The sequence below is a fragment of the Mus caroli genome, unplaced genomic scaffold, assembly GCF_978045245.1.
Source record: "Mus caroli unplaced genomic scaffold, Mus_caroli_1 scaffold_3, whole genome shotgun sequence".
Taxonomy (NCBI): Eukaryota; Metazoa; Chordata; class Mammalia; order Rodentia; family Muridae; genus Mus; species Mus caroli.
Genome location: NW_028227258.1, coordinates 13,369,295 through 13,387,271, shown reverse-complemented (window position 1 = coordinate 13,387,271; position 17,977 = coordinate 13,369,295). Strand labels below are relative to the sequence as shown.

The window sequence follows — 17,977 nt, the reverse complement described above, 5'->3', positions numbered from 1 at the left end:
GAGGAATCTGAAAATAGACAGAATAGTTTTCATGATGTCCCTTGCTTCTGAAGCCATGCTGTATATACTTCAGGGTCGTTTACTAAAATGTCACAAGCCCAGCACTGTGATGGGTGGAGGGCAAGGAGGAAAGCACAGAAATTATCCTCTGCCCTGATCACAAAGCTGCCGTTAGGTTCCAGAAGTGAAAATGAGCTGCTTATGTTCACAGCCTAAGGATTTGTAAAATCAGTAGAAACTGCTTTCTTCTCCATGTGACCAAGTAAACCGGGAAGAGCTCCTGGCTTGGAAATAGACTGACCTTGTGTTTGTTCACCCAAGGATTCTGGAAGATTTGAGTCCTGCTTATTTAGAGGGTAACTCTTCCTCTCTCTGCCTTTCTCACATCCTTGTGTGTTTTCATCGTTCATGTATTCCAGCTCCCGGTGTCTGCGTTAGCACTGGGCTCCTCTTACAAATATTGTATTTTATTTTTAATTGTGTGTGTCTGTGTGTGCATGCATAGGTGCAGTGCGCTCAGAGGGCAGAGGCTCGGATCCCCTGTAGCTGGAGGTGACAGGTAGTTATGGCCAACTAGACACGGGCGCTGGAAACCAACTCAGCTCCTCTGCCAAAGCAAGAAGAGCTCCATCTGCAGAGCCACTCTCCAGCCCCAGCTTTGAGTCTTTATTTGGCTTTTTGCATTCTCTAGAGAATCTGTTACGTAGTCCACCTCTCAAAAATAACAAATCCTTTTATAAAAAATTGTGTTCAACAGATTCTCATCTGATTAATAACCCATTAGTCGAATCTTTCTTTTTATTCATATGTCCACATGAAGGATGCATGCACATGTGTAGAGGTGTGTGTGTGTGTGTGTGTGCGTGCACACACATGTGCACATGTGCACTCGTGTGTGCAAGTGGAGGGGATTGGACTCCAGCCGTCGTGCTTGGGTGTGAAGCACTTCTGAGCCATCTTCTCAGCTTCCTAACTTTATTCTCCCCCCACATTAATTTTTCAAATATTTGCTTGTTATTTGCCTCATGCCCAATCATCTATTCCTCTCAAGATATCTTTCTACTGGTGTGTGCTTTTCACTTGTGGCTGTAGTTTATGTGCCTTGCAAATTTATCTGTGAAATGGCTTAAAAGACAAAGTTGGCAGGTTTTCCAGCTTCTGCAGCTGCTGACTTGGTCTGTGAGGGCTCCTGTGAGTCAGGCTGCTGGCTTTATTTATGCTTTTGAAGTATGATTTACATCCTGTAAGATGTATCTGTTTAAGCACAGCTTTCTTTCTGAGCAGATTTTGCAAGTCTTCTGATAGACCGAGAGGAATCTAGAATGTGGCACACTGAAGGAAAAGCTGATATGTGCCTGTTGTATGAGCAAAGGCAGGGGCTTTGAATTTTTGGGGGCAAAAAAGGGAGGCAAGACGGGCAAATGTAGAACAACGCCATGCTCACAAGGGGTGTGGCTAAGGAAAGCGTCACCAGGGAAGAGGTAATCACGTGTATCAGGCTGGTTCCAATGATCCTCCACGATGCTTTGGAATGCCAGTTCCTTCTGGAAGCCTTCCTTAATCTGGCTTTGCTGTCCCTACCACATGTCCCCAGGGCTCACTCCACTGTTTGAGTAGAATGATCAGTGCAGTCGAGGGATTAATGTTCAGCATAATTAGTTAACACAATGCGTCACTACTGACTTCTTTCTTTTTTGAGTCTTCTCCTCAGAAGTGGTGGGGAAACTCTTGTAGGCTAAATCTGGCTCACTGGCTGTTTTTATAAATAAAGTTTTATTTGTACACAGATGTACCCACTGGTCTATGTATTTAGTTTCTCTTGTGCAATAATGGCAGAAGTGAGTTGTTGGAACACAGCCTGAGAAGCTCAGAGTACTGACTATTTGATTTTTCACAGGAGGACAACGTTTTATCGAAACACTTCTCCAAAAGCAGAGTACTGTCTGCCTTGTCTACCCTTCCATCTCTGAGCATCTCAGAGCACTGTCTACCTTGTCTACCCTTCCATCTCTGAGCATGGCAAACTGCTTTGTCAACGCCACAGTGCTAAGTCAATGTTGCTCTATGAATTCGTGGAGTAGATGAAGTGAATTTACAAACTTCTGTTTGGAGTAATAAGGAACTTGGAAGGATGAGCCTGGAAAGGTGGCTCGGTGGTTAAGAGCTCTTGTTGATCTGGCTAAGAGAGGACCTGGGCTCAGTTGGCTCACAGTGCTCTGGAACTCCAGCAGTAAAGGATTTGATGCTTTCTTCTGACCTCTGTGTCAGGCATGCAAGTGGTGAACACACAGGCACACGTACACACACGCACACGAGCACACACACACATGCACATGCTCAGGCAAAACATTTGCATGCACAAAATAAAAATGCAGAACAGATTAAGCCTAAGGAGAGACATCAGCACAAGTGGGTGTACAGTATTAGGGAAGCGCTATCACAAGTCATTTCATCCCTGTGTTTGAAAGTCTGCAAGGCAGCTGGAGTGAAGAGAAGCAGGCAGCCTGCATCGCAGGCTGGCTTCTGTGTGGTTCTCATGTCACTCCCGGCTGCAGTGGTCTTATCAGGTGGAAGTCATTGTTCACCTTGAATGGTTAATGCCTGCAGCTGAAGGCACGACGCCTATCTGTTCCAGAGAGGGCTGCCTTTCACTTTTCCTCATGCTGACAGCATAAACACACCCATGTCAACACAGACCATCTGAGTTTAGAATTCCCACTGTTAAAAGGGATGGTATCAGAAGAGACAGCTTGGGGTTATTAAGTTTCTGCCTAAGACAGTCCAGTCTCAGTCCCCAGTCTGTGCCATGTGTGACTTTGGGCAGCTTCTTTCACACTAATGGGAGCCTGTCCGTGTTAAACTACTGATTTCTTTTCTTTTCTTTTTTTTCTTTTGGCCAGCTCACAGAGCTGTTGTGAGAAGTAGGAAAGATGATGTCAGTCCCAGTGGGTAGAAAATTAGATGACAGAACGCTATGTAAGTGTCTGGTAGTGGCCAATCCCCTTCCTCTGTCAGGGTCAGGGTGTTCTTCCCCTCACTCATGAGAAGACCCAGAGGAGATTGACAGGTAGACTGAAGGGACTGTGACAAAGGATTAAATGTTTGGCAGCACATGGCTCTCATTTGACTTTCTATCGCCTAACAGTGTGTCCTGAGAAGGCAACCTGACTGGCTCCGATGTCTTCCTTATTCAATAATGACTATAAAATGTACTTCGTAAAGCTCTTGTGAAGACTTAAAGGAAACACGCATCAGGCCCTCAGTGCATGCTTATTGATCTTATGTTATTTCCAAGCTTAGCCACTGAGCATCAGACCCTTCCAGTGTGTGCAGCCTAGCAGCATCTCCTTCCAGGCAATTGCCTGTATCAATTCTGTACGTGAGCTTTCCCATCCTTATTCTAGAAGTGCCTGGATCCCTTCTTCCCGGATTCCTATCCTGGGGCTTTTGGGGAAGAGGCTGGCAGGGTAGTTCGTTCCTCCCTTGGCTCTTCTCATGACGAGTAAAAGGTAAAAATAGCTGAGCACCTACAGTTGGAGATAACAGGTCATTCCTTTCTTTTCACCATGGATGCAACGAGAATTTACTCTTCTCTTGAAGTATGGCTTGAAACATCCTTTAGGGTCAACAGAGTATACACCTCTTTTCTGAGTGTTAAACCACTTCGCAGAATCACACAACAACAGTACAGCCTCCTTGTGTATTTTGTAGATCCCATGCAACAAAGCAAACATAATGCAGACTCTCTCTCTCTCTCTCTCTGTCTCTTTCTCTGTCTCTCTCTCTCTCTCACCCCCCACACTCAGACACACATTCATACACACACATTCACACACACATACTCACATACACACCACACACATACACTCAGATACACATGTATACACACATTCACACATACTACACACACATACTCCTACACACACACACACACTGTCACACACACTATACACACACATTCACACACACACATTCACACATACACTACACACACATACTCACACACACTGTCACACACTCACAAGCACATTCACACACCCACGCTCATACATACATTCACACACCACTGTCACCAGCTCCTTTTAACATGGTCTCTTCTTATTCTAACAATATCACTTATTCTTCGCATCATTATTATGTATTAAGTCTACCAAGGCGACACTAACATTGATCATATAAGTACTTGTCTTTCTCATATTACATCATCGTTCCTTCCCCTCTGTGAAGATTTTATATTTCCAGATGCCAAAGAAAACATTCAAGGAGGGAGAAATCTGGGTAGAGAAGATAAAGACTCTCCTTGGCAGATTTCAAGGAAAGAAAGAAACAGAGAGGAAAGAAGGGAGAGAGGAAGGACAGAGAGGAAAGAGGAGAAGAGACAGATAGAGACTGAGTTCTTTATCCAGAATTCTTACTTGCTACACTATAACTGAATTATTTTATTTAGATGCAAAATGGCTCTCTTGTCAAAGGTAGAGATGGTCTTTATATTAGTTCTAAGACCCCGAGAGAAAATGCTAGTTGCTGTAAATCGATAAAAATCTCTTCTTGCTTTGCCTAAGATTATCCCAGTAGTTTTCCTGCCATTAAATCTATTTCTATAAAGACGCAAACCGACATGCATGCTACAGCAACCTTTACTTTTAAACATTGGACAGAGCTGAAGTTAACAACAACAGCAGCAGCCTCAATCAAAGTGTCTTCCTTCGCCGACAGGGTAAAGAGGTTCAGGGACTGAAGTATACAGCATAGTAGAAAGACCACGGAAGACGGAGCGCTGGAAGAAGCTACTAAATAGGGCTCCATGGGAAGGAAACCAGTGTGTGTATTAGACGGTTCTGCTGTTACGAATCTTGCCAGATGATTGCAATTTCAGATAACATCTAACAAGAGAGGGATCCTGTTGGCTCCACAAGGGTTTTTCTCTCTTTTATTGTCTGAAAATGATTTGAACTCCTAAGGTCTGTAAGCCAACCTCAACTTTTTTCCCCTTCAAAGAATTCTTATTTCAAAAAGATTTACCTCTCTTTTGCGTATATGAGGGTTTTGTTTACTTGCATTTTTGTGCACCATGTGTGTGCCTGGTGCTTGCAGAGATTGGAAGAGGTCACCAGATCCTCTGGAATTAGAGTTAAGATAATTGTGAACCACCATAAATGTGGGTGCTGGAAACCAAACGTGGGTTTTTTGAAAGAGCAGAAAGTGCTCATAACTGCTCAGTCATCTCTCCTACCCTGACTAAAAACTGCTATAAGGAAAACCTAGACGCATGTGGGGAGCACTTCCTGCACACTTCCATCTTCTTGACACTTGAGAAGAACTTGAAGCTTGTTAGGGTGTCTCAGAACTCAAAACAATGTCCCCTGTAGACCTAAAAATGACTTTCCTGAAATAGTCTGCCAGTGAAAGCCTTGTGTCTTGGACAAATCATTGGCGGCAGTGTACAGGGCACCACTGAATGCTGGGCCAGATGTGGAGAGGACGTGCTCTAGCTTACACGACCTGGCAAAGATCGTTGTGTGAGCCCAGTCTTAATGCTTGGTGACTACAGTGCCCTGAGTTCAAAGAGAAGAGCCATGTTTTAGGGAAAGGACTGGTGGGAACTAATGAAGATGGCATTCCAGGAAGAGGGGATGGGTGTTGACTGGCAGATAAAATCACAGGAACTTGAAGTCGGTTCCTAGTTGTGTAGCTAGAGAAATGAACCTGTTTCCACCTTCTTGCAAATCTAGAAAGTATAAAGAATTCCCTGGGTGTCTGGTCCATGTCGGTACTAACATGTAAATGTTAGCATTTTTAAAATGCATGGTGGAATGTGCAGAGAGCAGGGTACATAGTGCTCAGGCAAAGGAGAATATTCACTTCATATAAATAGTTTCCCTCAATGTGCCTATTCAATTAGGGGCCACTCAAACCTCAGTTCATATCAAGGAGGATTTGTTTTATCTGTAGATGTGAATGGCTCAGCTGTGCCATGTGACACTGTCTCACCACTGTTGTTATCAATGGGAGAAGCAGGGCTTAGCAGTAATGGAGTTGGTATCAAAGCACCGCAGCTACCACATCTGGTCAAACTGACTGCCAGACAGCGGTGCTGGCTGACTCTCTGATTACCGCAGGATGGCTGTTCTCCTCAGCAGTTCCTTGCAACCTCACAAGTACACATGATAGGTGCTGTCATTATCCCATTTATAGATGGAAAATGGAAAGAATGAAAAAACAAAAACAAAAGCACCAAACCCAGTGCTTGCCCAGGTGCCCTGGCAGGCAGTTGGTTCAGGCTCTGACTCCAAGGCACTGTTCTTATCCCCCACGTTACTGCCTCCCTGATTCCAGAAGGTCACATACTCAGAATGACAAATCATCTCTTGCATGCTGTCTCAGGGCTGATGATAATACCCAAGAGAATCCGACTGAGCAAAGCCACACTAACTGTTTGGACCCCAAGTTGCACAGAAAAATGGTTCTTAATATTTCATGGGCCATCAACTCTTTCGTAATGGAATAAAATCTGTGTGTGTGTGTGCCCTAAGAAAGCCCACGCCTGCTCTCACTAACACATAAAGATTTAGTTACATCTTCTTGAAATACATGGTTCTGCCTAAAAAGCATCTACTGGGTACCCAGGAGTTTTCACTGACTTGAGACTTAGAAGCTCTGAAGGTGTTATGACAACCAAACCCCCTTTAGTGCAGCTAGAAATAATACTGTTTACAAACTCATTGTAGACATGGACATTGAGACAAGTCCTTTGAAATCTCAGAGGTCTTGCTAACATTATTTGTAGACAGTTCACAAGTCTGAATCCCTGTACATTTCAAAACCCATCCAAGAAACAAGGTTTGTCTTATACAGAGCCTGGTCAGAGTATTATTGTGGAACACAGTCTCTCCATTTGTGGCTTTGCTTCTTAAGTCATACAAGCCTGAGGAAGGACCTCACAAGGTATGGATTTCAGTGAGGACGGAAATTCAAATCAAGCCATTGTTACGTGAGGGGAGACAGTTGGAAGCAGACCCTCTCTGAGCAGATATCCCTTGATCTTACCCACCTGGGCTCTGGATTGGAGTGGACCTTCATTATTAATCTCTACCCATAAGGACTCTTTCATGCAAAATTGGGCAAGTGATTGCTATTTATCAGTGATGATTATAAATAACATTGAGCACATGTTTGTCAGGCACCCGACTGGCTGCTTTATGCTTCTCCTTTGTACTTCTCGAATTGATTCATTGTAATTATTATTCTAATCATATAGGTGGATAAATTTACATCCATTTGGAATTAATGGTAGTTGAACAAAGACCCTCACCAGGCCAGGGCTGCCTCAGTCAAAGCCCATCCTCTCCAAATGATGCCCTTTGTACACACTAAATAGTTGCCATGGCTGTAGATCTCTACCAGCATTGTAAACGTGGGGTTCCAACACTGACTTCCTGTTCTTTGGCTACAGAGCTGGCAGAGACCGGCCTTAGTTCTTATGCAGGCTATTATCTACTGACTCTTTCAGGCATTCCATGCTAGATTTGGTGCTCCCACTTCAGGTTCAACAGCTGTGGTTGTTTGAGTGAGATGTCCCCCATTATCTTGTGCATTGACTATTAGTCCCAGTGGCTGGTGCTGGCAGGGGAGTGTATGGAGGTGTGGCCATGCCGGAGGAAGTATGTCAGTGGAGGCAGGCTTTGAGAGTTTAAAGACTCATGCCATTTTGAATTCACTCTCTCCGTTTCATGCTTGCTGTTCAAGATGTGAGCCCTCAGCCTCCTCCTCCTCCTTCCCCTCCTCCTCGTCTTCCTCCTGCTGCTCTGCCTTTGCTTGCCATCATGGACTCTTACCCTTTGGAACCAAGTCAACTGTGTCGTCTATGAGTTTCCTTGGTCATAGGTTTTTAATCACAGCAAGAGAGAAATAACTAATGTGGCTGGTTAGGTCCTTCTGAGTCTAACTCATTTCTCAGTAAACTCAGCCAGCTCAAGCTCGCACAGGTGTCCAGCTTCCCGAGACAAGGCCTCCCTGTGTAACCCCAGCTGGACTTGAATTAATGATCAGCCTTTCTTAGCTGAGATTATACGCAAGCCCTCTGACACCTGGCTGAGGATCTTAACAGCCCTGATCACTCTTGCTCATGTGCCTTGAAAGATTGTGGGCCCAGGATCGCTACATTCTACGTGGATGCTGTTGTATTATCAATGTAAACACTTTGTATCATGGCCTCTCTCTTTACTATCTATACTACATTCTGTCTTTCTGGGATTCTCCCCCCTTCTTGTTAATTGATTAACTTTCTGATGTGTGTGTGTGTGTGTGCACATGCACGCTATCATGTGTGATGGTCAGAGGACCACTTGTGGGAGTTGATTCTCTCCTTTCACCACATGAGTCCTTGGAGGCCACCATAATTGGTGGCAGCTATCTTTATTTGCTGAGCCATCTCACCAACCATGGGCCTCTCTTCTCTGGCCAGCCTATGCCTGTGATCTTGGGTTTTGATCATCAGAAGGCCCACCTTCCTATTCCTGTTTTCTCAGGAAAGGGACTTTATTTTTTTTTGATGGTATCAGAATTGAACCCACTCTTCCTGCCTTGGAATCTTTCGAGTGTTTTCATTGCCATTGTGTGTCATCAGGCAAGCAGAGGAGGTGGTTAGTAGCACTATCCATTCATTCATGACACATTTATCAAGCTCCTATTTAAGATTCAGGCAATGCACTGAGTGCTGGAGTTGCCATGGTGACCAACACAGAACTTTCTCCTGCTTTTCCTAGTTTATTGCTTCAGAATGAATCACACACGAGGAGATACTTGCAATACAATTTGATAAAGATTCCAAGGTAATATCAAATATCTTGACAATACATCAGAGGAGCCACCTACTCCATGTTCGAAAGGCTAAGACAGATTACCTGCAGGAGGTAACACTGGAGACATGACAGATGCCTGGGAGAAAATAAGGCAGGTGAAGAGGTTGGTAGTCAGGGAGTGAGAAGGAAAGGGAAGTTTGAAAGGAAAGATGCAAGGCCTGAGGCAGAGAAAGTCTCTGACCCACAATGAGTTCAGAATGGCAGCATCAGAGTTGAGGTGAGAACAGACAAGCCACTAGAGATGGTATGTGGACTACAGGCTCGGGGGTTATGTCTGCATGTCTGCTGGGTACCTGGTGTTCTCACAAGCCAGGCTACTACGGTTTGCATATGTGATAGCAGAAGATGGAGTTGAGGAGTGGTGTGCTCCCATAAGATAGATATGATTTATATGCTCAGAGACTTTTGGTCCTGGCCCATCACCATCCAAACTATCACAGGGGCTCAAGCATCCAAGTCCCTGACTCCCACTGGTAGACTCCCCAAAGCTCAGCACACTTTGGTGTTAACAAGTCAATATCCTTAACCAACATTGTTTCTGCTGCAGCTACATTCAACTGCCTGGCAAGGCCACTGTTGCCGCTAGAAACAAAGATGGTGCTTGCAGAGTCCCCAGCCACCTGACACAATGCTGGTGGTTATCCCCATAGATGCAAATGTCACTGAAGCTCAGTGACATTCAACCTCTTGTCACAAGCCACCAGGCTAAGAGTGGCAAGTAGAATTGGGTCTGGACTGATCCCAAAGCTATGCTAACAATACAACAGTTTCTCCTTCTCTGCCACCATTGCAGTCTTTTAAAGAACCCTGATATTTCTTATTTCATATCTCACAGTAAGTCCTATTTCTTACTGGCATCCTCTTTTCCACATGAATGTTTCTTTAACACGGTCTTGTGTACCTCAGGCTGACCTTGACCTGCCTAAGTGGCCTAGGGTGACTTTAAACTTCTGATCCTGCTGCTACCACTTCCCAAGCGCTACAGCTGCAGGCGTGCACCACCGCACCCAGTCTATGTGGTGCTATGGATGAATGGAACCTAGCAGTGTCTTCCCACTGAGCTACATCCCCAGGGCCTTATTGATCCTTGTTTTGAAGATGCTCCCAAAGGTTGGGGTGCATCTCCAAGAGTCTCTCTTCTAGATCGGCCTGGCTCAATCTAGACATGCTGAACCCTTGTATATGTCAATGAACAAGAGCTTGCCCCAGCTGGCTACCTCTCCAAAATGTAAGACAGCCTCCCATGCCTCATATTCTTTAAATAACAATAATTTTTAATGTTGGTTAATGCCTTTAAGCTCTCCTCAGAGGAACTGGTGACTTCTCACATAGAGACTTTTAGGTAATCCCTAGCATCCTAAATGAGAGCAGCAGGAGAGGTTTCCTGGCGTTCTACCCAGACGTATGTGCACTGTGTGTGCATTGTGTGTGCACTGTACATTGTTTTCTGCTTGCTTCCATTTTTACTACCTTCATAACCACCTTAATGTTCAATATCCATGCTAAACAGCTACCCAGTTTTACAGCTCTTTGCTTCTCTCCAACACCTAGCAATAAGTCTGGTGGATGCTGTCAGCTGTAGAAATGGAGTGTTCACTTGCTAAGGCTCCAGCTCCAGACACTGGTCTTAAAGAATAAATCACCATCCTCTCATTAAATGTCTCTCCCTGCAGTCAGATGGCCCTGGCTCTGCATTGCTGAGAGTATTCTGACCCTATCACCCATCTCCTCCCTGGCAGCAAACTAAAAAGGCAATTTTCAAATTGTTTCCATTATCACAGAGCATTTTCTCAGAAACATCACTTTTTAAAAAATGGATGTGGGAGCATGGAAATATTTCCAGTTAATACAGTCATGGAATTTTCTAGAAGAAAGTTGGTTTCCATGGTGGCCGCTATATAGTTTGGAGTTAACAGACCGGTGCATGTATCTAACTTTGCCTTTACAAATCAAGGCAAGGAAGGCAAAGCCACTCCATCTTTGTCCATGATCTGCAAGATATCAATCCCCACAGCTGCTACAGGGGCAGGTCACGTGTTACAGACGGGATGTAGCTTTGGCACAGGAGGCTCAAAAATTATTATCAGGAGAGGTTGGAGATAGGCTCAGGGGTTAAGAGCATATACTGCTCTTGCAGATGACCTCAGTTTAATTCCTCAAACCCACATTAGGTGACTCAGAACTGCCTGTAACTCTAGCTCAAGGGACCTCACACGTCTGGATTCCATGGGCACTTGCATCTGACTGTCTGTCCTCGGGGTAATCATATACCCGAAAGGGAAGAAGCCTCTTTCCCCCATGAAAGACCAGTGTTCAAAGATCAGGCATGATATTGCTTTCCTAAGTGTTCCGGATCTCGCCTGTTATAGTTGTCTTATAAAATGAAAATCGAGAAAGACTGCAGCTCGCATGTTTAACTTCACTTAGTCTTCCTCAACTAGTCGGTTATATTTTCATTACAGAATGATGAAGTGGAATTTGTCCGAACTGGCTATGGGAAAGACATGGTCAAAGTTCTCCATATTCAGAGAGATGGAAAATACCACAGCATCAAAGAGGTGGCGACTTCGGTACAGTTGACTCTGAGGTCCAAGAAGGATTACCTACATGGTGATAATTCTGACATCATCCCTACAGACACCATCAAGAACACCGTGCACGTCCTGGCGAAGCACAGAGGGGTATAATCACTCTTAGATGCTTGCTACTTCCTGATGCAAATTCAATGCGAGCTCTCGTGGGGGTGGAACTTGCTTTTTTTAAGCTCTCATTTCCTTTTAACCTATTTTTGCATATATGCCGTTTTTAAAAATTTCCCTTTTACCCTAAATTTTTCAGGCTTACAGAAAAGCTTGCTTCGTATTATTCCTTTAATTTACTTCATTAGTTAGGAGGAGCAGCTCCTGGGTAATTAACTTGGTACCTCACGTTGGAATACTGGGCAAGCCAAGGTCACGGGAGGATTTCAGACCAAACTGAATACATTTCTCGCGGCTATCTTGACTCTCTATTGCCAATGTGCATGTGTAGCAGAGAAGGCTGTTGTTGCACCACTGAAGAGAACATTGATTATAAGATACTCTACTTATCGGCAAAATCTATTGTCGAATTCTGTGTCTTGTGTTTGAGATTTTTCTTTGCTGTAACACAATACCCCATATTCCGGGATGTGGTGGGGGGCAACTTAGGGTGGGAAGGGAATTTATTTTGGGTCATGGTTTGAGGGTAGAATCCACTGGCTCTCAGCCTTCCTAACGCTGTGACCTTTAATACAGTTCCTCAGGCTGTGGTGACCCCTAACCATAACATTATTTCGTTGCTACTTCCTAACTGTAATTTTGCAACGGTTATGAATCTCAAGGTAAATGTCTGATGAGTGAGTGCTAAAGGGTGGAAGCCCACGGGTGGAGAATTGCTGCTCTCCTCCATCATGGCTGGGAAGTGGTTCGTCACATTGGCACTCAGGGTAAGCAGTCAGTCCTGTAGTCTGTAGTCAGGAAGCAGAGAGATGAAGCCAGGGCTTAGCTTGCTTTCATCTTTTCTGTATTCTCTGATCCCAGGAGATGGGATGGGCACACCCACACTCAGGGTGGGTCTTCCCACTATGGAAATGATCAGACAGACACACCTAACAGTTCTCTTCTTCTTTGGGAACACTGCAGCCTGTTTGTAAGGCTCATGAAAGGACCCAGTATTACAAGCACACTGAGAAAAGATTCAGGAATACAGTTCCTTCATGTTTATCCACTTCCTTTCATGCATAGCAGGTTCCTGAGGTGGCTTCTCAGTTAAGAGGCTGGCTGCTCTTCCAGAGGACCTGGGTCCCACTTCTCGCACCAACATGGTGGCTCACAACTACCTGTAACACTAGTTCCAGGGTATCCAACACCCTTCACTGGTTACCATGGCACCAGACATGAACATAGTGCACAGGCATGCGTGCAGGCAAGACACCCATATATGTAAAATAAAAATAATAAAAATAAATAAAAGTAATAACAGGATAGAGTCTCCTCGGTGATAGAAATCTATGACCCAATCCAGGAACAGTTGAGAAAAACCAGGATCGGGCTATTTTATCTCCTTAGATCCTAATTTTGTGTTTCTCTCCTAAGGAGAAACAACTCAACAGGAAAGAGACCCAGTACTTACTCTTGGCTGGGTTTAGTGGCGATTTCCTCTCACCGCAGCCCTCAGGGGCTGATGCAGGAGGACTGCTAGGAGCTGGATGTTTGCCTGGCCTAGACTTTGAGGCTTATCTTAAACAATCACAGCACAACAAAAAATACTTAAAGCCAGAAACAGAAGTTTATAATCCTAGGTGTAGACAGATGGGTCGTGAGTTCAATGTCAGACAGGGTTGTGCTGTCAGTGAGCCCCAAACTCAAAACAAACAAAACAAGCAAACAAGCTGAGTCTTTTAAATAAGATGTCTCTGATCACGAGTATTTCTCTCTTTCCTTCTTTACAGATCAGAAACATCGAGACCTTTGCTATGAACATCTGTGAGCACTTCCTCTCTTCTTTTAACCACGTCACTCGAGCCCACGTCTACGTGGAAGAGGTCCCCTGGAAGCGATTTGAAAAGGTTTCATCATTTATGTTCTAGTTTAATAAAAGAAATTGCTAGCGTGGTTTGTGCTGGACTGTGATTGGTCACAGCTCTGTCCTCCTTTTCAGAATGGAATCAAGCACGTCCATGCATTCATCCACACCCCGACGGGAACGCACTTCTGTGAGGTGGAGCAGATGAGAAACGGTAAGAAACAAGGTTCTTCGCCTTATTCTTCAAGAGACGGCAGGTGTCTTTTGTTGATGTTTTGTTTTGTTCTTATTGGTTTTGGCCCTAAGCAATTCTTTTTCTTAACATGGAGGAAAACTTTAAAGAATTTGTAAATCTTTTACATCTGAGACGAGACAATACACTATGACTTTGGATTTTACATTACAAGCTTATCTACTTTTGACTGAAAGATAACAAATGTGGTAATTCTTTCTATTACAAAATCTGGAGTTTGAGTGCTGGAAATTGTCCAATACTCAGTTTTGAAGCAAAACACTGGAAATGATAAGAATACAAATATATTTTGCAACCAATGTTTTTGGTACAGTGTCATGATACTGTACCAATGATCCAGTAACCAATATATGAAATTACAAATGTTTCCCTGATATCTTATTTGCATAATTAAATACTAATAGTATTACAATCTCTTTAAAATGCACCTCATTTAAAATAGCAATGACCATTATATTATTCTATATAGCAAGAGATTTACAATTTAAAACTATGAAACATTATTACAACATAGACCTTATTATTTGATCCGATAATTAAACTGATTAAATAAGGCTTCTAAAGCTGGTGTCCCATTGATTTGTTGAGGTCATGAGAAGCAGAATTAAATAATCCGTTCAGATTTGGAGCAAGGAACTTTGAAGCTTAGAGGCAGAGATGGCGGCAACACTTCTATCTGCATAAGAGACTCTTTAATGACCATTACAGAGTCAGTGTCAACTCTGAACTTTCCTATTTCTAGTTCCTTTTTTCCTTCTTTAGCCGTTAATCTTTCTATTTGAATTAAATCTAGATCTAGTTAAGGCTGTCTCAGCATTTGAATAAAATATGATATTATAAAATATAAAACTATATTTATAGAAGAAATCAAAAAGCTGTATTGAACCAAGAGGACAATTTTGATCACCAAATGCCTACTTACGGGAGTGGACTCCCCCACTGAGCTGTTCTCTAAGATGGCACAGACTTATTCTCCATCTTGTCTTCCCTCCCTGCCATCTTCTCTTTCCTCAGTCTCAGCCTCTTTTCTCCCTTCCTTCTTTCCCTATGTGTGATTTTAGAGACAAAAAAAGGGGGGAACTTTTTTTTTAACTCACAGGCAACATTCTCCTACTTAATCTACACTAACGACTGTCATGAACTTAGAGTCTAAGCCAGCTCTGATTAACTCTGCATGCAATTTTTAAGTTTTTTAGTAGTCACTTTAGGAAACCAAAGAGAAATGAGGAAAAATATTTTTAATAATAGATTTAGCTGAATCCAAAAATGTTATTTATGGAATAAATGCTAAGTCATTTTCATTTTTAAAATCAAGTCTCTAACATGTAGCTATGCTGTATGAATATCAGGCTTCTAAAATGTAGCTATGCTGTATTTTCAGTATAGCTTCAGTCATGTTAGCCATGTTTCAATGTTGGCTAACGGCAGGTGGCTGGAGGCCACTATATTGGTCAGCATAGCTCCCAATCCATGTTCACAGATGTTTGGGAACTTAGTACATTCTCGGTCCCATTCTTCAACCCCCTTTCAAAGACTAGAAATGACTGGATATCCACCTGAAGAGAGCTGATGAGAATCAAATCCACCTATGGAAAGTTCTGGTGTCATTCACTGACGCTCTATCCACTGAGCAAGCAGACTTCGCTACCACTAAAGATGGTAGGTGAGGAGAGGCACAGAAATCTCCCTAATCTCAGAGAACCTATGGTAGACTTCATAATTGGACACAGATCTCGAACAAAGTTATTGCAACATGATGGGTTAGAGACCACAGTGGAGGGATTAAGAGGCATCCTAACAGAACAGAGATGATCCAAAACAAAACTCTTCCCAGGGTAGCTGCAATTATTGCTTAGTTTGACAATAGAAAAGCAGAGGTCTGTAACTGTCAAGTGAGTGAGTGTGTGTGTGTGTGTGTGTGTGTGTGTGTGTGTGTATGAGTGTATTTGTGTGTGTGTGTGTGTGTGTGTGTGTGTGAGAGAGAGAGAGAGAGAGAGAGAGAGAGAGAGAGAGAGAGGATGTATAAATCTGTAAGATCTTCATCAGACACTCAATTTGAATGTTTGTTTCTCAGCTGCTCACTATGTTGGGCGTCTCTGGCATGTTTCAGGGTTGGGACCTAGCTGGCAGAAGGGGTTGACTAACTCTTGGTTCTGATCCTGCTCTCCAGTTCCTAGTCTGCTTCCCTACGCACAAATTTGCCTCGTGTTCCCTCCACCACAGGCTTCTCTGCTATGCTCTCCCTATAATCATGGGTGGAAACCCCACGAAACAGTGAGCCCAAATAAAGCTTTCCTCCCTTAAGCTGTGGATATGCTCTGTTCAAGTTGTGACCAAAGTGTGGAGAACAGGCTGGAAAGAGAGAGGAGTGAGTGAGACACCGGGGGATTTGCTGCAGAGATGAAGGGAGGGGTGAACAAGGTGAGAGAGGTAGAGATGCATAGACTGGAAGCTTGTTGGAGATACTTTGTGCAGCCTTTGAGATGTATAATCAGTGCACGAGGGGTTGAAGAGAGCTGGAAAGTGAAGGGGAAGGACTTGGCGGGAGGAGGACTGGGAGCTAGAGAGAATATACATGTGAGTAAAGTTTAGGTAAAGAATGTTCCCCAGGGCCTTATTGCCTTATCTTCCCTTTTCTCCTGCCACATGATGACTGTCTTGGTTATCAACTAGACTAGATCTGGACACAACTACAACCCAACATCTTTAGCTAAAGATGGCAAATTTTGAAATGTGGATGGAGATAGGCTTGGGGACCATCAACAAATGAACAATAAGTGAATGAAGCTCCAGGGATGGAAAAGGGAGGGGAAATATTCCCATAAAACAGAAATAACATATAAAGTCTATTGGCCAGTCTCTGCAAAGAAACAAAACTGATAGAATAAATATGTATATATCAGAAGGTAATTTAGCAGATTGGCTTACATGATATAGTCCCGGTGGTCCAACAATTGAAGCCTGTAGTTAGTCACCTAGTCTGTAAGGTTGGAGGTCTCAGCAGTCCAACCTGGCTCGGAAGGCCTGGAGCATTCCTGCTGGTCTTCCGTCTATGTTGGAAACCCGCAAGAGCATGCTTCTGATGCCAGAGAAGAATGTGTCAGTTACAGGATGGCTGCACTTGTCAGCAGAGTAAAGGCAAGCAGGCAAAAAGCAGACGCTTCCATCTTCAATGCCCTTTTATCTGGGCTGCATCCAGGATGCACTGCCCATAATTAGGGTGTGTCTTCCTGCTTCAGATAATCTGATCAAGAAAGTCTCTCACAGGAATGCTTAGGGGCTTGGGTTGTAGTTGTGTCCAGATCTAGTCTAGTTGATAACCAAGACAGTCATCATGTGGCAGGAGAAAAGGGAAGATAAGGCAATAAGGCCCTGGGGAACATTCTCTTTTTTTAAATATTTTTATTAGGTATTTTCCTCATTTACATTTCCAATGCTATCCCAAAAGTCCTCCATACCCTCCCCCCCACTCCCCTACCCACCCACTCCCACTTTTTGGCCCTGGCGTTCCTCTGTACTGGGGCATATAAAGTTTGCAAGTCCAATGGGCCTCTCTTTCCAGTAATGGCCGACTAGGCCATCTTTTGATACATATGCAGCTAGAGTCAGGAGCTCCGGGGTACTGGTTAGTTCATAATGTTGTTCCACCTATAGGGTTGCAGATCCCTTTAGCTCCTTGGGTACTTTCTCTAGCTCCTCCATTGGGGGCCCTGTGATCCACCCAATAGCTGACTGTGAGCATACACTTCTGTGTTTGCTAGGGCCCGGCATAGTCTCACAAGAGACAGCTATATCTGGGTCCTTTCAGCAAAATCTTTAGTTCAAGACCTCGGCAGAAGACTGGTCAGAGAGGCAGAAGAAGGAGATATCTAGAAAAAGTGGTATCAGGGAAATAGAAGAAAAATATGTTTTTATTGGGACAGCAAGAAGCAAAGAGACCCATATGTGATGGCTCAGCACAAGGACTTCTTCCTATAAACCTAGTTTGGGGGAGCAGGAGTAAGAGGTGATACATATCAGTTGTGGGAAGTTAGATAGAATCCTAGGCCACCTTACCTTGCTACTTCTTATTTTGGGGTTCACCTTGATCATAAATTGCCATAGGAAAGTAGGAGGTGTAAAGACACTGAAGAAAAAAAGAGGGCAAGACCCCTGAGACACAAGTACCAGGTCATAAATGGCCCATAGCACTTCCCCTGGGGAGGTTCCCACAGTCACACCTGACTGCTGCCTCACTGAGCGTCCAAGCCGGAGTGGAAATTGATTTGCTCTCTGCCACAAAAGATTAAGAAATCTTGGTTAAAAGTGGGCTAGAGAG

General features: G+C 43.8%; 1 protein-coding gene across 1 annotated transcript in view; it reads left to right on the top strand.

The window, feature by feature from the left end:
• The window catches only part of LOC110291256 (uricase), a 33,285-nt gene that overhangs the window by 1,673 nt on the left and 13,635 nt on the right, over positions 1 to 17,977 (top strand). The window contains exons 2-4 of the mRNA XM_021158293.3: positions 11,324 to 11,542; positions 13,333 to 13,449; positions 13,542 to 13,620. Of these exons, the coding sequence (XP_021013952.1) occupies positions 11,324 to 11,542; positions 13,333 to 13,449; positions 13,542 to 13,620 (415 nt within the window). The remainder of the gene's footprint in view (positions 1 to 11,323; positions 11,543 to 13,332; positions 13,450 to 13,541; positions 13,621 to 17,977) is intronic.